This window comes from Corvus kubaryi, unplaced genomic scaffold (genome assembly GCF_017639235.1).
Source record: "Corvus kubaryi isolate FWS band 111438036 unplaced genomic scaffold, C.kubaryi_AGA036_p1.0 129, whole genome shotgun sequence".
NCBI classification, from domain to species: Eukaryota; Metazoa; Chordata; class Aves; order Passeriformes; family Corvidae; genus Corvus; species Corvus kubaryi.
This window is the reverse complement of record NW_024580664.1, coordinates 2,888,290-2,911,258: the sequence shown is the minus strand read 5'-3', so window position 1 is coordinate 2,911,258 and position 22,969 is coordinate 2,888,290. Positions and strand designations below refer to the sequence as shown.

The 22,969-nt window shown below is 40.3% G+C and overlaps 1 protein-coding gene across 1 annotated transcript in view; it reads right to left on the bottom strand.

Moving 5' to 3' along the window:
• SLC17A8 (solute carrier family 17 member 8) overlaps positions 1-21,281 on the bottom strand; it is a 28,795-nt gene extending 7,514 nt beyond the window's left edge. Inside the window, exons 1-9 of the mRNA XM_042026657.1 lie at positions 21,122-21,281; positions 14,639-14,891; positions 11,941-12,059; positions 8,529-8,643; positions 7,971-8,058; positions 6,016-6,102; positions 4,960-5,099; positions 3,292-3,441; positions 608-740 (exon numbers count right to left, since the gene is read on the bottom strand). Of these exons, the coding sequence (XP_041882591.1) occupies positions 608-740; positions 3,292-3,441; positions 4,960-5,099; positions 6,016-6,102; positions 7,971-8,058; positions 8,529-8,643; positions 11,941-12,059; positions 14,639-14,891; positions 21,122-21,264 (1,228 nt within the window). The 5' untranslated portion in view covers positions 21,265-21,281. The remainder of the gene's footprint in view (positions 1-607; positions 741-3,291; positions 3,442-4,959; positions 5,100-6,015; positions 6,103-7,970; positions 8,059-8,528; positions 8,644-11,940; positions 12,060-14,638; positions 14,892-21,121) is intronic.
• Positions 21,282-22,969: the final 1,688 nt, after the last annotated feature.

Below are 22,969 nucleotides of genomic sequence, written 5' to 3'. Positions count from 1 at the left end.
TCTTTTAGCTATTCTTGAACATACTTGGGAGCTTTGTGCATTTGCAGAAATACTTGTGTATTTGCTGTTTGAGAATATACTATTTTTTTCTCCTCATTCACTGCTGTATAAATGACCCAAGCAGTTGGTGAAGTCAATTCACAGAGCAATAGAGGAAAAAACCAAGAATGTGACTCTGTGCAAAAGGCAGAAAAAATCACAAACACACAAACATTATAGAGAAAAGAGAAAAATGTCTTTGATTTCTCATGGTTGTAGTGATGCAAGATATCCTTGGTAAATAGAGCAAAAGAGAGTTTTACATGCAAGTGTGCGAGCAACACAGCAGGACATCCCTGAGCATGAGGGTCTATTTGATCATACCACTCTATTGCCCATTCAATTATTAACCAGGCTTCTTGTCTCCTCCCTTTTTAAAAGCATGCTCATATAAGTAAGGATTTATGCCATGAGGCATCAGCTCTGCTTTTAGCACTTCAGATTAACCAGCTGTAAATGCAATCTTGAGTAAATCGTCTCTTGTTACAATTAAACATGGACTAAACTATGATGCTTGGATCAACTGCAGCAAACAATTGAATGTCATATTTTCAGAATCCAGTAGTACCTCCACAGTTCATGACCTTCCTTACAGTGGTAGTGGTTAAGATCTTCCTGCTCCGTAAGAAGTCAGCTAATTGCCCTCCGATGGGCACAATGATCGTCATGACCATGTGAGGAACTGCTGACAAAAGGCCAACCTGCAATTAGACAAATGAGTGCTTACTATCATTTCCTCTTCAAGATTTAGGGGCAAGAGAACAGGAACCATAACATTTCTTCACCTCTTTTCTTCTGCATTAGACGCTTTATCTGATTAGAGCAGATGCTCAAAACTGGGTGAGGGAAGAAACATCTCTTTGTGGTCCAGGAGGAGAAACCAGAGCACAAGTGAGAATTTCACCTTAGAAATGCCATGCAATATCCCTAGTACTCATGGTTACTCTAAAGAGCTGCACTGAAGATTTTATATTAAATTCTGCCATAGACATCACAAAGGCCTGTCTGATGTGTCCTGATATTGGAGTGCTCTATCTTGGTTTTCAACTGCTTTTATATATTTTTGTTATTTATGTTCTCAAGAAGCTCCTTCCTGAATAACAGATCTATCCCTGTTACCTGCCTCTGTGTAAAGGAAGGAAGAACCTGCACATTTGCATACGGACTGAAGATCATACAGCATAAAACTTGACACTATTATATAATTATAAATTATTAAATAAGCTTATATGTAAAGAAATGGATTTATTTTTATTCTTGTGGGATTACAGCCTACAAACTGATGGTCATCTTCTTTTCATTTTCACAGAAACCCATAATCCCAGAATGGCTGAGGTTGGAAGGAGCTTCCTTCTGCTCAAGCTGGATCACCTAGAGAAGGTTGCCCAGAAATGTGTCCATACAGCTTCTGTATATCTCTGAGGATGGAGATTCCACACCATTCTGGGGAACCTGTTCTAGTATACAGTCATTCTAATAGTAAAAAAGTGTTTCCTCATGTTCAGAATGAACCTCCCGTGTTTCAGTTTGTGCCCAAGGCACCACTGAAAAGAGCCTATTTTCATCTCCTTTACACTGTCCCTTCAGATATTTGTACATATGGATGAGAACCCTGCTGAGCCTTCTCTTCTCCAGGCTAAACAGTCCCAGCTCTCTCAGCCTTTCCTCACAGGAGAAATATTTCCATTCCTTACTTTCATGGCCATTTATTGGACTCTGTCCAGTATGTCCATGTCTCTCTTTTACTGTGGAGCTCAGAACTGGACACAGTACTTGAGGTGTGCCCTCACCAGTGCTGTGTAGAGGGGAAAGATCACCTCCTTTTACCTGCTGGCCTTTGCATAACACAGCCCAGGGCACCATTAGTGTTTAGTGCAAGGACACACTGCTGGCTCATGTCCAGCCTGGTGTCCAGCAGGACCCCCAGTTCTTTTCTGCTAAGCTGCTTTCCAGATGGGCAAATCCCAACACATACCAGTGCATGGGCTTGCTCCTCCCCAGGTGCAGAACTCTACACTTTCCGTTGTTTACACATTTCCTTATGAGGCTCCTGTCAGCCCACTTCTCCAGCCTGCCAGGGTTCCTCTGTACAGCAGCACAACCCTGTAGTGTATCAGCCACTGCTGCTAGTTTTGTGCCATCTGCAAACCTGCTGAGGGTACACTCTGCTGCATCATCCAGGTCATTAATGAAGATGTCAAACAGGACCAGACTCAGTACGACCCCTGAGGTAGAGCTTTAGTGATCAGTATGTCATCTTCGAGAAGCTTTTCTGTGAAGCAGTACTTTAGTGAGAAGTTTGAGTTTACTTTCTGGGGTGTGCAACCTCATTACATTGACAGTGGGTTTTACACTGGTTTTAAATTAGTGAGGTTCACAGAGATGCAACTCTAGCATTAATGAAAAGCAGCCCAGAATAAACACACATCATTTTTTTTAATATTCATCTCCATGCTGACTTGGCCGTTTAGAGTGCCATTGCTACCATGCCATAACCACTGCTACTCTTGCAGAACCTGGGCACACAGTGCTCCCAGAATAAATAATGATGTTCTTTGTTATCGGCCTTAGACTTGCTTGAAAATAATTACCACGTAACAAGTATGTATGCTAAAGGAAAGGGGTTTTAAAACTTTTCTGAAAAAATTATTGTGTATTCCTCATTCATGCTCCAAAGAGGGAGCGCAACTATTTGGATTTGAATGAAATGGCGGTGGCAGGGAATATAAATCTATAAAAAATTTTATCTTCATTGCTAATGAAAAGTCACAAAAATCAAGAAGAGGATAAAAATTACCTGGTGAAATGCTAAACAGTCAACACCAAACAAAATGTGCATTTCTATTTACTTACTTACTTTGTGGTTTTTCATGGTAAGTGGTGGCTTTTAATCAACTATTTCCCAAAATTACTTCTCCATTCTTCCCTTTTTCTAATAATTTGATGCCCACATACTTTTATTTCTATTAGGGCAGAAGAAGTACGTCATCCCAAATACTTGGAATAACCTACTGTAATGGTTCCAGGTCTATCTGGTTTCTCCTCAAACAACTAAACTGTAGCACTAAGTGCCACGTTCAGTTATTTCTTGAACATCTCCAGGGATGATGTTCACCTCCTCTCTGGGCAGACCATTCCAATATTTAACCACCCTTTCAGTGAAGAAATTCTTCCTGATCTTCAACCTAAACCTCCCCTGGTGCATCTCCTAGGATGAGGTCTGAAGGTCACTGCTTCATCTCAGACATTTACCTTGCTTATTGCAAATCCAAAGACTTCTTCAAAGTAAGCAGGCTGACTTATAAGGAGCAAATAGAAGGTCCAGCTTCTGCAGAAGTTTGCCACAATGATTGCGTAAACTGGCATTGAAGTGAAAAATCTCTTCCAGGGAGTACTAAATTTCTAGGGGGAAAATACCACAAAATTGGGTACACAGAGGCAACATAAAAAACCAGTATCTTTTATTATCAAACCTGTTTGGTACATTCTTACACCAAGGATAACTCAGAATGCAAGTGAAATATATCTCTTGAATTAATGGCAAAAAACAGGTAGAGAAATTTTCTTAGAACAGTTAGGATTTTTAAGATGAATACTGCACTACTATTGCCCTGCTTACTGAAATTACATGAGGTCTTCTGGAATCCTGCTATTGGGATAACAGCATCAGTAAAAGAATCAAAGGAAACTAGAGAAAAACTTGTGCTATTCCCCACTTCTTGAAATGATGCAGTTTGAGACATTCTATTGAAAGGAGTGTGAAAAAAGGGTTGTCCAAGCTAAGAGACATGCAGGGGCACAGCAACAAGCAGCTACCTGCTTCAACCTAATTAATTTAATTCAGAAAAAAAAGGGTCTGTCATACAGAATTTAATTTCTGTAACTTGCTTTTTGGCATTTTCAATTAATATTTTTGCTCCAATACTCCACAGAGCAGGAAACATACTTCAGAGACCTATTGATTTGTAATAGAATTCCAATCAGAAGATGAAATCTGTAGCTATGGCAGTACACATTGATATTCTCCTTTTTTTTGAAAAAAATGTTAATTGTGTTCTACAGGCCACTGTATGCCTGTGGCTGTGTGTGTACCCATGAAGGTGGTACTAGTTTCCTCTGCAGTAAAACCACCGTACTGCAAGGAAAATCCATGATCTAGAACAAGTGTGTGTGTCTCCAGCCAAGACCTGAGTGACTTCAGCCAAATTTCAGAAGCATGCCCAAAAGGACAGTCTGGTATTTTACACTCCTAGCAAGGCTGTTGCCCAAAACATGTAGAGGAAAGAACTGGAGTTACTTTGTTCCAGAATGTTCAAAACAGAAAGCTAAGAATGAACGGTTTATCAAGAAACACCTTTGTTTTTCACTACTAGCAAAAAAAGTTACCTAAGGGAATGGAGGGAAGTTTGATGGGAAAATAGGTTTTAACTCAAAGTTTCCAGGATATTCTCAGAGAGAGGATGAGAAGTCTTAAAGCACCTGAGCTGCTGTGAGAGTGAGCAGGGCAGAAACTCTCCTTAAGCTATTAGATTTGCAATCATCCCTAACAGGAGTACAAAAGGCAGATGGATAATTTAACATCTGCAGTCAGATTCTTATTTAGCTAAATCCATTAATATTTTTTAGAACAAACATGACAGTTACTCAAGAGCAGGAGACCAGAATATGTGGTTCCCCCTGCCAACCCATCCCTTCCCTCCCTAGCTCAGAGAAGCTCTGTAAGCCAAGAGCTTAAACAACATTACGTGTTTTCCTGTGCTCATCCTGTCCAGCTGCAAGAGCCTGATTCTGTAATTTTCATGAAAGCAAAAGCCCCTAGTTCCACCACTCTTATACAGCTAACAGTATCCATCCAGTCATATGCTCATCTTGTGCAAAGTGCTCACAGATGACAACAAGAAAAGTCCTTTTTTTACTTACACTTGCAGTAGCAAGGCTGGCTCCTTCTCCTATACTTGTTTCTATATATATCCTTTCTTCATTGGTTATTGTTGGATGCGCAGCAGGGCTCTCATAGGCATGAAGCAGCCAAAACACGTACCAGACAATCCCAAACATTCCTGAAGGGGCAGGAAAAGCAACTTCATTTTAAAAGCCAAGGAAGCTGCACTTCAGTATCTGCAAGCCTTGAAGTTTGTTTCAAGTGCCAGTTAAACCAAACCTGCATAGAAATTATGCCCGGGGAAGTAACAGAATATGGCAACTAACTCTGTGTGTATTGTATGCCTGCTTGCAAAGCATTTGAGTATTTTGTCTCTTTTATTGCGTTATGCATGGGGCAAAGAAAAGGCAGGGTGAAAGCTCTCTGTAGAAGCTGGGAAAGGAAAAAGCAGACAGGCCATAATGTGGTCACAATCTGCATGAAGGGACTCCACCATAAGATGGCAATGGCAAATCTTGTGGTGTGTCCTGAATCTCCAGAGACGACAGAGAAAACCCATCTTAACTGAGCTGCTGATGTGCAAGGCTGGGTTGGAGCCACCTCTGCCACACTGTGAGGGGAAGAATGAGGCACCACAGATCAGCCACAAGGCCATACCTATGGGACCGCTTTGTAAAGATGTTTTATTAAAGATGGGCAGCATGGGGAGGATTTCTCAGGGCAGAAGTTTTCAGGTCCATTTGGCTCCCCATCAGCAGCATTTGCTGTAGCATTCGCTGTTAGCATGCACTCCCACTTGTGAGGCAGGTCTCACACAAGTGTTTGTGCTGCAGAGGAACTTTCGCAACCACATCCAATCCTGTCACTGGGTGACCATGAGCTGCAGCCTGATCATTGCAATTTTACATTTTGTAACAGATGATTATGAAATAAAAACTCTTAGAATCTGCAATTAGTAGAGAATTAATTGGAGTACCCATTTGCAACCTCTTCATTCATCACAACAACTTTGATCCATCCTTGTTAGACCGGTTTTAGTAAAAAACTGGCAGTACTGATCTAGTGGCAGAGGTCCTTCATGTTAAACAACTCACCATAAATATAAAAGACTGATGACCATCCTATATACTGTACCAGCACACCTGCCAGGGGCATGGCCACCACTGCACCTGCATAAGACCCTGAAGAGAAAACAGATTAGTAAAATATGTCAGCTATGATAGGTGTGCCCAGCTTTCAGAGCAGATGATCCAGACAGGTGTTCATGAGAGCAGAACTGGAGGGATATGTTCGGCTGATTTGTTATGAACATGGAGAATGGGATGGAAGCTCCAAAGTTTTGACTGGGGTGACAGGAAGCATTGACCCCTCATGGGTCACCAGTCTCATTTTGCAGAGTTGTGCCCTGTAGGTAAGTAAACAGGATTTGCAAATCCAAGACTGATGACAAACCACCACAGAGGCATAAGCTATATGTGTGCACTTGAGTGGGAAATCCCACCTGGAACTGTGGTGTATGAGGTGGGTTTTGGAGAAGCTAATGGCCGAAGTTTCAGAAGCCTTCGTGGGGTTCGGGAATCCTGATGACTGCAGATATGTTGGGAGGCTCTTGTCATGGCCCCAGACCCATACCCACACAAGCACTGGTAGCAGAGGTGGTGTTCAAACCAACCCTGAGTCTGTGAAACCATGTTTAATTCATAGCAACACCATAAACAAACAGCTGGAATAAATAGGCAAATGTTGACATGGGGATAAAAAAGGATAAAAACATGGTCTGTGCCAAGGTTTCTGATTGGGAAATACGTAACACTGGTGAAATAGATTTCTTAGTGTCTTGTGTAAAGAGATGAGTATATAAGTGCAATCTAGACATCAGGTTTCAGTGCAAGACAGTGACAGTGGCTTTTCATGTGAAGAGTGTTGCCCTGAATTATTCTAGGAAATGAGATATTTGTGGTTTTGAGAGTAGTACAGAGTTTTGTTAATAAACATTTGTTAATGTTGTACTCATTTGTATATTACTTCTCTGCAATGATTCAGTGATCCTTCTCCCTCATCTTCATGTAATTCATTTTTCCTATAGCAATTGAAAAGCTCTAGGCCAGAATGTAGATAGAAGAGCCAAGAACCTGCTTAACCTGCAGTTTCCTAATTTTTTCATTGCTCCTATGCACCTTTCAAGTGCAAGGATCAGTGATCTGTAGCCACTAAAATGGGTGTCAAGCTGAAGGATGAATCTTTCTCTAGAGATCCCATGCTAGGAGTTTCAAGGAGACAACACTGAGGGTGGGGAGAGGCTTTTCTTTGGATCTGTTCTTCTGCAGAAAGTAAACACCTAAATAATCACTAAAACCTGAAGTCGTCTGTAGTAAAAATAAAATTCCCATAATATGAAAACATTTTCCACTTGCTTCACTCCTCCTTTTATCCTTTATCTTGTTTTTAGTGCTGTATTTTCCCCAGCCATACAACTCCACTGCTCATGGACAAAATTTTTTTCCTGTGACTTTTACATTTTCTACTGAACATTTTCTCCTCCAGACATTCATCTTCAGCTGTCAGCATTGGAAAGGGACTCAGAGAAGAGAGCAAAGTACATGTCTGATCATAACTCAAAACAGAATGAAGCAGAACAGCTACTGGCAAGAAGTTACAACACCTCCACTGCAGTATATTGAGCAGCCAGCCTAAAGTACTGAAGTGCTTTTAAGATATTTTTTAAGTGTGTGTTTGTTTAGGAGCATCCATTGAGTATGTATAATAAATGTAATCCCTAAGGATGAAGCAAATTAAAAAACACAATATAATTTCACTCATGTGAATCTCTAGACTCAGTTTATTATGAGAGCCATTCTAAGTGTTGGTTTAAAATGATAAAATGATGACATATTAAACAAAAAAGGACTCACAAGTTCCTAAGCATAGGGTACAAGCTGATTGTAGCAAAGGGCAGAGGGTTTGCACATCTCTTTCAAATAATGAAATTAATAAAACAAATCTAACAGGAATATGTGCTTCCATAAACCATATAAGCCCATCAACTCACCACAGAATGACGTGGTAGCCAACCTGCTTCTCTCCAGCGGCGGAGCCCACTTACTCCACATCCCGTGGCAGGCTGGGTACGTGACACCCTGGCAGACATTTCACACATCACATGATTTGCTTTCACTGCATTCCACTTGAAGTAGTTGCTGATACTATCCCTACTGCCTAGCTGTTTGTCCTCATGGAATGATATAGGAAGGGTTAGCTAAGTCTGGAAGAGTTCTATTGTTTAAGTATGAAGATGTCAAATCAATCAGGATTATTTATTACTTGAATAGTAATATGTTCTGAGGTAAAAACAGTTTAGTAGGTCCAGTCAATGGCACAAGAAAACTAAAATGGCTCAAACTGCAGCACTAGAAACATGAATTTTTCTTTGCTTTTAAGTAAACTTAGGAATATAAATCAGTATAATTAAAAAATTATCATCTAAAAATGAGCAACAAGTAAAACCGTATGTCGATCAGAAACCCTAATCAAGAGATCTTACAACTTTTAAAACCAAATCTCAAAATCAAACTCTGTTTGGAAGGACCAAAATTGCGTGTGCTCCTACCTCCACCAAACCTTGAAGAATCCTTACAAACATTACACAGCCATAATGCACTCTTGCTGCAGAAGGGATGATCATGTTCAGTGTAGATGTTAGAAAGATAGCTGCCCCAAATACCCTATGGAGAAAAGTAACATGAAAGGGAATACAATTATTATCTATTTTTCAGAAGTGTTTTCATGTTCCACTTCGAAATATTTAAAAACTTACTTTAAAATATTTTGTTACAATTTTTTCTTTTTTTTTTAAAATAAGTATTTCAATTGTTTGCATTTCAGTCTCTGAAAACTTATTCACAGGAAATATATGTGACTTCATTTTTGTGTCTGGTCTTAGTACTCACAGTAGGATTAATGATTGTGTTACAGCATGAAAAATTTACAGTCAGAGAACAACACTGTTTCATCTAAATTCTCTACACCTATTGACAGAAGCAACAGCCCATGCCTAGACAACTCATTATCTGAGTGACAAGAAAGCACTAAACAGATGAGCACAAAAGCAAAGAAGCTGAGTAGGCTGGCAGAGAGAAGTGACAAAGGAACTGATTTATATAGAGAACAGTCTGAAAATATGAACTAGAATACAAAGCCCACAGTCATATCTTGACATTTAGGAGACTGCTTTCAGAGCCAAGTAAACATTTAACTGAGAAATAAGTGTTACTTATCTCTCTATTGTGATCCCTGAAGAGAAGACTTTCACCTTTTTCTTTCTTACCACTAATAGAAACATCAGGTCTGTTATCATAACACTATTGACTCAGGGAGCTACAGCAAACCGTGTGAATTAGTAAGCATGTGAAAGAAGAAACTGTAACAAACAGAACATGTTTAATTATCCAAACAGCTGTCTCTAAAGATTGAGTTTCCAATCTCTGCTACTTCTTTTAATGCCAACTCTTAATATGCCTAGGTTGTAAATTCGTGATTTATACTGAATTAGAACCAGTCACTCTTCTGCTACTGTTTAAAGGGTTGAGTATTGTTTCCACAGAGGCAGCAGCTTTTCATCAGTTCCCTGACATTTATTCCAAAGAAGTTGGTCTCCATCTTGATGAGAAATATTCCATTTTTTTTCAATTAATTCACATATTCTTCTGTCCTCTCTACCACGATCCCTGGGCAGCTGCCACTTTGGGATCAAAACAGACTCCTTCAGCTACAGACTCCTCTGCCCAGCAGAGTGCTCTTAGTGAAAACTGATATCAAGAGGTGCCTCATGTTTCATGCATCCACCAAACAATGCTGAAATCACATTTAGATGCGTGTTTGAGGGTAAGCAGCAAGTTAAAGGGATGGTGTCATTAAATGGTTCATGAACTCTCTGGTGGAATGGAGATCTACATCAATTTGGATAAATATATAGAGTAAATTACATAGTGTTAGAGGGTTTTGGTGCAAACCATAAAGTACTCGATATTTTCAGCCATTATGAAATCCACTTGAATCCCACATTGGTATGGATAATTATGTGCATTAAAGAAGTGCCTGGGGTGGATCATCCAAAAATATGTTCAAGGTTGCACAATTTAAACAGGTGGCAAAAGAGTCTTTGCCTAAATCTGTAAGGTCAGTAATAGGATAGAATCTCATTTCCAAAGTGCAGCTGGGACAAAAGAAAGTTTTTGTCTTTCTAGGGCTGGTGGGTGCATTGGCCACAGAACCCCTGGTGTTCTGCCCTGTGTCTTAGCAAATAACCCCTCTGAAACTGAAACTTGGCACCACTGGTGAACCTACCTAAGCAGAAACTGGTTGGGTAAACAAGGAATAAAGGAAAAATATGGACTCAGTGAATCCTATTACTGCAAATAGAAATTCTGTCTGAGCTCAGCTATTTTTGTTCCCCAGCAAATTCTCCTCCTAAACCCAGTTATGATGGTCAAATCCATAATATGATGTTGTGGCATTAGATTGAGTTGGAAACTCTCACAGGGATAAATACAGAGCTTTCTGTGCTTGTGCCAGCCTGTACTTAAGGAAGCACTCTGCTGACAGAATACATCAAGTTACAGTATAAACAAGGTTAATTTTACTATTCACAAGTAAATTAAGGAAACAAAAGCCAAACTAATAATATGCTGGATTATTCAGCCAACAGTGTGCACATCTGTGTTTTGGAGCCCTTCTGCTGCAAAAGCTGGTGGCAAGACTAGAAAAGCTGGAGAAGAAATTAAGCTTAGCTAATTTGATTTGTCTTACTCAGCAGATGGAAAAATATTCTGCCTAGGCACTGCTACGTGGTAGAGAAATGAATAATTGAGGATGCTAACAGTGCTGAAGAAGCAGTGAACACTGAACTCTGAGTAACTTTTGGTTATGCACAGGAGAGAGTTGGGACTGAAAAATCTGAGCAATTCTGTGGGATGACTCTGCTCTGGAGCAATTTTCACAAGGGGATATGGGTGGGAAGAACATTCAGGCATTCTTGTAACCCCTATAGCTCTTTGAGAATGCAGAAATTAAAGTACTTTGATTTGGGGCAAAGTACAATATATAACTGGTTTTAAAGACCTTTTCCAATTCTGACAGAATTTGTAGATGTCACATCTTGTTTGCAGAGAATGAAGTTAGTACCAGCCATCTGGGTTTTTTTAGCTGAAGATCCCAAATACCCTTAATGTGCACATCTCATGAGTTCATTCACAACTAGCTGTCTTCAGACAACCTCCCTCTCTCTTGTGATCATGTTCAAAGTTCTGAAGACCTTTTGAAGCAAAGTACAAAGCCAAAGTTAACATTGACAAAGTTAGCTACTTTTCTTATTCACATTTTCAGAAGCAGTTGAATTTAAAAAAAAAAAAAATTGGCTGGCAAACACATTGATCACAAAAAAAAAATCTGTACAGATTCTCAGAGTTCACCAAGCAGAAATCAGGAGGATCTACTAGAAGTTCTATGCAATCTTAATTACAGTCAGTACTGTATCCAGCCATGGCAAGGATATTTGTGTGCATGAGGATGGATTTGTGACTTCAGAACATAAATATTTCTGTAATTCCTTTATGCTCAGCTTCAGTTCACAGGGAATTTTTAAAGGAGAAAGGTCAAACTCTGATGGAAAACTGGTGTTAAGTTGAGCTAAAAAGCATTAAGGCAACTTCTTAAAGACAAATGCTTCAACCATGGTTGGAAGCATTAGGTGTGATTTTCCTAGAACTCTCCAGAATACATTATTGTTTAGAGAAGAAATGTGTAAATATTTGAGATGAACAAGTTAAATTGAAAGAGTCAGCAACAGACCCATAATGGAAGTCTTGTCCCAGTTTTTGATTACAGACATAAATACTGAATGTTCAGTTTCAGATGTGCATTTCTCAAACACTTTAATTCACTATTTTAGTAATCATCATTTACACAGCGTAAAACAGTTGTCAGGCTCTAAAGCTTAATCCTTTTGGTTATTGTTTTCTTACCTGTTAGCAGCCAATTTGTTTGAGATGAACCCTCCTGGAATTTGTGTCACAATGTAACCCCAGAAAAAAGAGCCATGAATGAGTCCTACAGTCTCTGGATCCCAGTTGAATTGGGCTGTCTGTAAGGGAAATGGGACACGTGCTGCCAGTGAAGCATACTCATTGAAGGTAACTATTGCTTAGAAGTCACACAGAAGTCACCCCATGCTCCAAATCAAGCCCCTTTACACTGGCTGCTCAGGGTTGCTGAGCTTGAAAGGCAAAGCTAAGGCAAAAGGATGTTCAATTCCCATTCGAGATTACTGCTTTTGCTCTTAGCTGTCAGTCGAGTGCAGGGGGAAAGGTTTCAGCCATAAAGTAGCTAATGCTGGACCTTCAACTTTGCCACATTGCCGCTGCTTCCCCCTGGGCTCCTTAATCTTGAAGCCTTTGTTTTCAAGACTGCTCAGAGTTATAAGAAGGACCTGATGCCTTTCAATGGACATATCCATTCTCCCAAAATTATCAAGGTTGCTTAAGTCCTTTGGGTTGATTCACTTCCTGGTCAGATTTATTCATGATTCTCCCTGTCAGGGCCAAACTCTGACCATCTACTGTCAGCATTAAATGGCATGGGAGCAGAAAAGAGTTGGGGGCAAGGATATCTGGAGACAAAGCAATCTGAAAATGAAACTAGGTAACACTAGCCACTGATTAGTGTATCTTTTATCAGAAGTGATGCCAGTTGTAGGGCTGGATTTGGATACATAAGGACAGCCACAGGCTGGTCATAGGTCGTTCCTAGTCAAAAATCCCTGCAGCCACGAGAAATGCTTTTACCATGTACTTTATCTTTGAATACCATGCAGTTTCAGTGTTCCCAAATTTCTTCCTGAACAAGGACTTTTCTATTTTCTGATGACATTTTTTTACATACATTGCTGAGAAGATGGATAGCCGAAGTCCAGGGCAAAACATAGAGAAAATAAAGCAAAGAGAGGGAGATCCAAGGTGCCTTTCTGCCCTCCATTCTGGGCCTGAATCAGTATACACACTATTGTAAGGTCAGTGTTAACTTTTTCTCCATGAGCCCTCAGCTCTGAAGAATGCTTTTGGAGCAATAAGAAACCACAATGCTGTGCTTTATGACTGTTTTCATGCTAATCACACGTCTGGGAAAGGTGGCTAAGCATTCTGTGAGGAAGCAGCACAGATGTCTTTTAAACTCAGAATTAAAACTGTCACTAAAATACCACAGAGAATTGGCAACTATAGTGATAAGCCTTAACATCTCTTTTTTCAATATTACTTTCTGCATGTAAAAAGAACAGTTTTCCCACTACATTGATTTTTTTACTCACAAAGAAGCAAACTGAAAAACAGCTTATTGTTTGACCTGCAGGGAGATGCCATTAATTGACCAGACATGTTTACAGAGGGCTAAAGGGTTTCCCTCCCCATAAATATGCATTTTTATGTGTCCCACTTTCTTGTGCTGAAACACTTCTGTTTAAACATCTAATTTTCTACTAGCATTTTCCAGCTGAGTTTCTAGGTAGTGTTAATTTCTAAAGGCAGAAACACCATGAGATATGGAAAAAGTTCCTGATTGAGGAGGTTCTCATGCCCAGACCCTATGAGTTTAGATTTGTGGAAGGAATTTATTCCCATTTCCTGAAATTACCTCTTCTGAGCTTCCCAACCTATGCAGGCACATAGTTTCTCTTGCTTAAGTACAGAACCTGGAAGTCCCAGCAGGACCACAGGGAGAAGGGATTGGACTGAATAAACACAAATTCAGCAGGAAGTCTAAACATGGCTCCTATGATTATGAGTCATGGAGACTGGCACACTTTTAACATTGGAAACTTACAATAGACATTTTCTGCACTCTCTAACAAAAGTTAAGATATCTAGGAGAAAAGCTGATGAATAATTGCACAGCATTTCACTCAAGAGTAAAGATTCCTGTGAATTCTTTAGGACAAAAACATTCAAAAGATATCCAAAAATAAGTCAACAAGTAGAGCAAATGTAGAGATTCAAGTTCATAAAATCCATAAAGGGACACTCGACATCACAGCTAAATACAGAGGCAGGATGGGCAATGCTGAGGTATGGATTGAACCTGCTTGGGTGCATTGATAAAGCTGTGTAGGATCTTCTGCGGACCACATGCCATCTACTGCAAATTTGAAAATAGCTTGGCAACTAGCTCTTAATAGCTCCAGAGAGCAATCCACACTGTCAAAAACCTGATGCCTTATTGCCAGTGACTGTTTTAAGATCTTGAAAACTATCCACTGATATGAATAGAGTGGCTGCAGCCCTACACAAAATAATTGATGATTCCTTCTGTAGTGTAATCAGAGCACATTTCCCTGAGAGATAGTAAAAAGCAAAAGCTTCTGCCACCACAGCAAAATCTGTCTACAACTGACAGATCAGGGACCTGGTAGACATGCAAACTAATTTAGTTTTCATTTCTGGTACTTACATCCTCTCTATGACAGTGCAAATCCTCAGATCTTACAGATTTTTAATATGACTTCATCACATAAATAGGAACTAAGTGCCTGCACATCTATGTGCATCAAGACTGGTGTGTCTCCCTCCTCCAGTTTTTTAATCTATCTATACGCAGGACTTTGCTGTGTGGCGCTTGGATGATTTTGCAACGGGATCTGCTCAGAAGAGTGAAAGGAAGCTGTTTTCTTACCTGCAGCTCTGGCTTTCCATCGATATAGACAGTGTTATTGTTGACCATTTCCACGATGGCCACGCCCAGGTTGCACCTGATGCCGAAGGAGATGCAGAAGCCCAGGCCGCTCATGATGGCGATGATGTAGCGCTTGGGCAGGCCGCAGCAGTAGCACTCGCACCGCGCCGGCCGGCGGCTGCTCGCCAGCACGGGCCGCCCCTCTGCTGTCAGCTCAAGGGGCTCCTCCTCCACGTTGGTGCCATCAATCTTCCTAAATGGATGAAGAAAGAAGAAGTGAAGATGCCCTCTTGTCTCAGTAAAATTTGCTGAAACATGGATGGACAGTTCCATGCTCTGGTCACCTGCTAATTCCTGTTGTGAGGCACTTGTCTCCTGGTAGTGAGGTGAGTTAATGATGGGCAGGCTGTGAAAGGTTAGCAGAGACTACACTTTTTCCTGAATGACCTCTTGAAATTTGCACATCTGAGCCATCTAGCCAGACAGCCAGCTGCAAAAATGTTCAAAGGCTGCTCATGAGCATAACTATGAGACCTAACTGGAGGTCTGTTGTGATGAATTCCATTGATTCTTAGGAAAATTTACACACGGTTAAATTAACCATAATTTCTAACTGGATCTACTAAGCAGAGCTGCCAGTAGGTTTCAAGAAGAGGGCAAATACAACACAAAGCATGGTTTCACTCAGCCCCAAATTTGTTTTCTCCTGTGAGACAAAAATCAGGGCTGTATTGCAGAGGAAAAACATCTCTGGCATCAGAGCCCCTACTAAAGATGTAAAAGAGACAGGCCCAAGTCTTTCTTTAGCAGAGGCATTTGAAGTCATGTGTTCGTTGCCTCTTCTCTGAAATACACTGTGACTGCAAGGACTTCATTTGCTCCAAAGCAAACCCCTGCAAATCCTACTGTGGAACATGTTGCCCTTTGTGTAAAATACTTACTATGAAATGAGATCTGAAGGCAGACAGGGACTTTCTGGGCAGTTGATTCACAATTCCTCAGCAGCAGAGGCTGAAGGGCTTTGCCTGGGATCAAATTTGGTGTGGCAACTGCAGTGCAGTTGAGAAGAACTGGGAGGGAAGATGCCACAGATGGGGCTTGAATAGGAGCAAATGGCACCCAGTCATATCAGCCTGTGAGAAGTTGCCCATCAGCTACCACCAACTAACACAGGAGTGCAGCTCCTCAGGCTTTGCATATCCAGCCTTTCCTTTTCCTACAGGCAATCTAGCTGAGAGATTCATATTAAACAAAATGGCACTTCCCTGCAATCTGGAATTGCATGACAGTGCAATTAAAAATTAATTTGGCCTCTCAGTCTGATTAACATCAGGCTGCAGGACCAGGCAAAGTCTCTGGTAGAAAAGGTGAGGTAAGAAAGAACTAGACACACCCACCAGACCAGAGCTAGATAATTCCTTTCTGAACATCACCTTCCCATGCATTTTTTTTAAATGCAGAGTATGGTTTTTCTGACATGCTGAAACACTTAAGGACATGGCTAGCTGTGATTACATGGTTAGCCCACTGAACACCATCCATGAGCTTAAGGTTAAGCCTTTACTAAGAGAGGCCCTAATCAGCAGCCTTTCAGTTTTGGCATCACTCTGAAGCAGTGAGCTCAGGATCCAGCTGTTTTTGTGTCTGCAATGGAGTTAAATGGAGTACTGTGAAAATCTAAAGGAAGCCCAGCTTGCCATGCTTGATGAAATTATTTCATTCACTTTTTTCTGATAAGGAATAAATTACTTCCTTCTTTCACACATCTGGCTGAGTGTACTTAAAATCCGATGCACTTCAGTTTTCTGTATGAAAATCTACTGTAAATTCTGACAGAGCATACATGGATGGGCTACATCTGACTGGGTTGGGTTTTTTGGGACAGTGTTGGTTTAATCACAACTTTCTCCAGTTGCTGTAAGTCTAATGTACTACCCATAATGTAACAGACAGTACTCTACACTAGAGAGTTTGTAGATATAGGTGGTAAGTATGGCTTCTCGTGCACTTAAATATATCTTTCCAAGATAAAGTTCCACTTAAAAAGCTCATCATTTTTAGGCTTTAGAGAGAACTAGTGCATCATTTACTATATTTCTCCTTTTAACATCACTACATAAACCCATTATTTCACCCATAGTCTTAGCAAAAAGAAAATAAGCATGCTAAAGTCCATCAGCTGACATTTTCAAGAAACACTAGAATCACAGTGTTTTGGGCCAAAAGGGAGCTCCGGGGATTATTTTATTTAATTCCTTTCTCAAACCTGTGCTCACTGCTAAGTTAGATCCTCAGCTCATTGTCAGACTGGAGCAAAGACTTTCCATTAAAGCAAGGTAACACAGAGAACGTGATCTTACTGTGGTGTTATTGGGGGTGATTGAGACCTTATGATTCACCTGCAGGGAAACAGCATTTGTTAGTGAAATGGGAGCACAGAGACTAATTCAGTCAGGCACTTTAAAAGGAAGACAGATATATTCCATGCATGTATATTCCATTCCGTGTCTTAATAGAGGCAGGTGTAAACAGAATGAGATATCAAAAATAAAGACCTCAGGAACTGAAAAAACAATTCAATAATTCTTTTTTAGAACTGTTGTCAGTTATTAACAAGCGTTATTAATAAGCCAAAAGAAATAATTTAATTGTTTTCTTCTAACATAATCTAAAATATCGATGGAATTACATCAATTAACAATTTTTCAAATTTTTTTGTACATTTTCCAGGCTCTATTTATAAGAGAAATGTTAGACTTTAGTGGGTGCATTTTTTTTGGCAGCTGGCAAAGATTAGACACTTCATGCAAAGCCAAAACATCTGGATGTTTTCAGCTGGCTGTCAATTCCGATAGGCATGAAAACATCCTTCTGCTCCAAATTCAGTGGACTAGGACTAGAACTATGGACCAATATTGTCTCTGCAGAGAAAGTAATTATTCTGCTATTGCATTTCACTAAGTAAAAGAAGCAAGTTGAGGACCGATCCATGATCCCAAATCCACACAGTTTATTTCCTATCCCCAGAGATTAATGTTAATGCCTCTACACAAGGTTTGTCTTGGAGCAAACTATTTTTCAGTAGCAGTCCAAACCCACAGGTATTAGAGCAGTTCAGACATTCTCAGAGCCAGTGTCTGCCCTGGCTTTTTGGTTTTATTTTATATAAATACATAATGAAGATATGGCAACTCCATGAAATGATGAGAAATTTATCTTCCAATTGATCCATACATTTTGGTACTGTCAGTGAAAATTTTTATTTGTTGTAGACCAATGACTTGGATGAAAACTACTTCAGGGTCAGTGCTCTCCTCTAATTTTCTGCCCCATGCAGGAGATGCAGGAGTGCCTTTTCCTGCACAGGAAATGTTCGGTCCTTAGATGTGTTTCTCCTTTTTTCAGCAAATGCACAACACTTGGCAAGTAAGAAGAGCTAAGTTACTTGAAGGTATCTGCATCCAGATTCTGTGCCCAAATGCCATAATAACTGTATGCAAAATTTCTCTTTTTTATTGAATACCTACTCCGGCATATACAGAATTTTGAAAACTTAAAGAAATTTTAAAAATTCCTATCAGTAATAAATAAAATCCCTAGAACACATATACATTCAGCACTCTGCATTTTAGGGGGGTTTTATCAGAGGAATTAGTTCTTTCTTAAAATGATAAATTAGGTGTACTAGAATTTAATTTCATTTGTTTAAAAACTCATTGATTCTACAGTAACAGGCAAATGTTAATATTTTTCATGTGTTAAAACACATTCTAGAATGGATTTCACCAATGCTGCTGTCTTTCACAGGCAGCTGGAGCACAACCATACATAATGTTCACACCCCACAGCTACAAATCCAGTAATTACATTGATCCCTGCGTAACTTCAGAAACCTATACACTGATTATCAAAAAACATCATTAATCCAAGAGCAGATACAATCTCCTGAGATCCTATTTACTCTTCAGGGATTTGTCCAGGTGATAATTTTCCACACTAAATCCTGTGTTTGATGCATTGGTACCAAATCCCAGTAGAGACATGCAAACTTTCTTAGGTTACTCAGGGCATGGGACCTTTCTTGCTGGTTTCTGCATGGTATTTACATGAAACCCCTGGCAAGTCTCAGAAACCAAGGGACTGCATGTCCCAGGTGCTGCACATCTTCTAAGATCTCACAAATTAAACAGCTGCCAACAACCTAAAGAAAGGATGGCTCTTGGGTCTCCCAGTTCAATCCCCCCTGCCTCCCTTCCAGGATTCAGACACCCTAAAGTCACCTCCTGTGAGCAGACTCTTTATTTTGCAGCACCCACCAAATAAGCACATCTGTGAGGAGGCAGTAAGATGCCTTACGCTGCTTGTGCTTTCGCACTTGAGCTGGGCTGTGGACAATTGCTATGGACCAGCTGCTCTTGCCAGGCATCAGCTTCTGGGTCAGCTCTGTTGTTTGCAAGACAGAGGACATGTGGCAGGAAGGCATAGACCAGTCACATTTACCAAAGCTAAAGAGTATTTTTCTACCCACTTTGCCAGTTTTGACATCAACACATTACAGTCAGTGAAATCACACTTGGAGCCCTAATCAAGGATGTGCATTAATACAATTCATCATCAACCAAATGCTAGAAGATAAACCAAATTCTTCGCTGATTTACACCACATTAAAACCAATTGGACTGGATGAAGAGTAAAGTCAAGGTAGAAGCTGGTATATAGGTACATGTGCAATCATGTAAAAACACAAGTGTATACTCTTATTTGTAGACTAAGCTGTAGAGAATGAAGTTCAAATTAAAAACATGCATGTTTCATTCATTTATGGAAACTTTCAAATATGACTGCGTATTTCCTTCAAGACTGCTCAAGTTGCAGCAATTCTTACTTAGATCTGACTGCAGACATACTAAAAAGATTTTATAGTTTGGATTATTTCCTCTGCTGATTGGTACATCTAAGGAAGGCTCTGGGATACTTACATTTAAAACAAAAAATAATTAAGTTCAGCAAACTTTCTTGTATCTCAAGTGATATTTGGGTTAATTTGATTCAGGAGCAGTGTTGCTGAAGCTGGTTGCCTGTACTATCAACTGTGTAGGAACCAGCATGACATCTTTGATACATGGCTACAAGAGGAGAGCAATCTGGATAATGTAAAGTGAGCCCAGTGTACTGCCACATCATGTATTCACTAGATACAAACCTTACATGGATTTGGTCAAATTGGCCAGAAGAGCCCACAGCAAAGAGAATTTGTCATTGAATAAATGACTTAAATCAATGTTCTAGAAGATAAACAGATTCCCTTGAATTGCTGTAGAGTATTGTAAAAGTAAAAACAGCAAAACATCAGGCTTCATCGGTAACACTGTAAATTAAAGAAAGTTAAGTTGAAACTGCATAGAGCACAGATATTCTGTTCATGTGATACAGAAATAGAGTAACTGCAATCTATCAGTCTTTGTTATGAATCTTTCAGAAGTGTATATACTGTAGTATGATATGTGTAAATTCTTACACATTTTCTCATGATCAAAGGCTTCTTTAGATACGGCAAGAACTATTTCTTTACTCAAAATAGCATTCCCAATAGAAGGCAAAGGGATGCACATGAAAGCAAGTACAATTCATTCACTAGAAACACCTTCAGTTAAAATGTTGGCCTGATACACACAAAGATTTAAAACACAACATCAACATCAAGCATGGAAGGAATGCCACTAACCCCTCTGGCTCGCATCTATTGATTACACAAATAAGTGTTGTCAGTAGCCATTACTAGCAGAGATATTCTTCTATTTAAATGACAAATATCTTTCCCTTTATGAAACTGGTCATTTGTTACATCAGATTTTAATTTCTCTAAAAATAAAAATCTTCCATTTCTTGGTTCATAAAATTGTCAGGTTAAGATGAAAATCTTTAATCTTTTTTCTGCTTTTGCTAGCAAACAGCTGCTTCTCTTTATTCTCTCTCTAATTTGCTAGTCTCAGTAAACACACACATACACATCTCTATTTAATACATTTTCTCTTACTAATTTGGAACAAGTTTTTAAAAACGCCAAACCTGTAATTTAGGAACATTAAATATAATTTCAAGAGTGGCATCACTGGGAGCGTTAATTCCCATTAAATTATTGCTTTTTCTCATGCGAACTAAACCACAGAATTATTCATATTTAATTATTTAAATTTTTTAATTAAACACTTTTTCAAGCTCTTTTTAATATTAGAACATTATTTCATAATTTATTGTCACCTTTGTTGTTTAATATAAATATTCTATGATCTACAGTCCTATGCTGTTGTAACTGCTCCTTTTACACCTTCTGTCTTACAGCAAGGTGTCTCACTCCCTGAGCTCGGATATTAATTTTGCAACTCTATATTCTGTTCTATGTTTATACCTTTTTTCTATACTGCATTTCTCTTAATAAATTGAATCAATGGACCTGTCTGGGAATATTCTGTTGGGTTTTACCTTCTCAGATTCCCCAGCGAGTCACTAATGGTGTTCTTCACCTCTTCCTTTCCTGGGTTAAAAAATCTTTCTTTCAGTGAACCGAGCCCTTTGAAAGGCATTTTGTCTTTCTTCTTCAATAAATCCCTTATGTTAACAAGCATTCACTTCTGCTGTCATATTTCCCAATGCCAGAGTCGGGAGCCTCCACCAGTCCCCTCGGTGACCTCTGCAACAACAACCAGTTGCTCAAGAAAGGAGGGGGTAAAAAATAATAAAAAATAAGTCAGATCTTGCAAAGCCAGAAGGGAGAAGCTGTGGAGCGAAGCCCCCTGAGAAGCACTCGGGGCCTCGGCTGGCCCGTGGAGCAGCTCTGCCGTGCCGGTCGGTACCTGTGCCGGGCAGATGTCCGGGGCTGCAGCTGGCGAGCTGCAGGTGCTGCTGAGGGCCAGCGTCCCTGGGCAGGACGTGCTGCCTGCTCCACAGGCAAACCTCAGGCTGGTTCGCTGGGGCTCATCCTCAGTGCATCCCTCCCTCCCTCCCTCCTTCCCTCCCTCCCCTGCCTCTTTCTCACCGAGATCCTGTGCAAGGTGGTGCTATAGTAACAGACACAATACCTGTCCTCAAGCCACTCCAGTTCACTAATAAGACCTCATCTATGGCACAGGCCAGAAGTTTATTAAATATTTACGAGTCCTTTCTGCAGGGAGGGAATTACTACAAGCTATAGTTCCCATTCGCTGTGTACCCTCCGCCCAGGGGAGGCCCCCTACCCCAGTGCACTTGCTGGTTTGAACCCAAAGCTGCCTTCCCATGTCTGGTCATTTATTATTGATGTTGCTGGGCCCTTGGGCAGACAGACATGGAGGTGCATTGGTGCGATGCTGTTTGAATATGCAATGGAAGACCAGCCATAAATTAAATCCATTGCATTTTTAAAACACAGAGCGGGTCAAAGAGGTGAAGCAGTCCAATTCGGTGTGACTTCATGACCACAACACACTTCTCCTAGCATGGCAGAAAGTACTTAATGAAAACTCTTGTGGAAATGCAGCCCACCACTCCACTGATCATGCCTACACATTGGCTGGAGTCAAAGGAATAATTTCTGCTTTTGGCAAGGCCTCAGATATTGGATTTGGGATATGGACAACAAGTAAAAAAAAAAAAAAGAAAAAACAAAACAAAACAAAACAAACAAAGAAAAACAACCAAACAACCAAACAAAAATCCCAAAACAATTTAATATATCCCTTCTCTATCAGCCCCTCCCTTTAGGTGAGGGGGAAGGCAGAAACCTTGTAGATGGCTAGGAAAATGGAGAGCTTTGAATTTGGCACATTACCTCGCTCCTACAAGTACAGTTAAATTAAGAGCCTGTCAGTGCCTCATCAGGCCACGAGCACAAGAAGAATTGATTTTTCCTGGAAGTCCCCAGCTGAGAGTTGCCATGTGGAGGCCAGGCAGCTGCCCACCCACCAACCCCAGCTCTTGTTTTGCCACAGGCCACCTGGTGTCCCTGAGCCAGTGGCCATGGCTCTGGTCCCTCTCTCCTGCCCTACACTGTCCTTATCCTTTCAGGCTCAGGAGCCACACTTTCGCCCTAACTTCTGTTCAGAGCTTGGTCTATCCAGACTCTAAAGAGAGAGAGGAGAAAAAAAGAAAGCCAGAAAGCAATTCCTCCAGAGATAGGAACTGGATCTGTGTTCTTTTCACTTAAAAACTCCTCATTTGGGTGTTTGAACTGAAGGAGTAGGTTTGAATGGGATGTAAATCTGGGCCAAAGCAGTGCAAGGACTATGCATCCACCACTACATTCCTCCCCAGTCTCTGGGTTTTATAAGTCTCCATAACACAAACACCAAATGT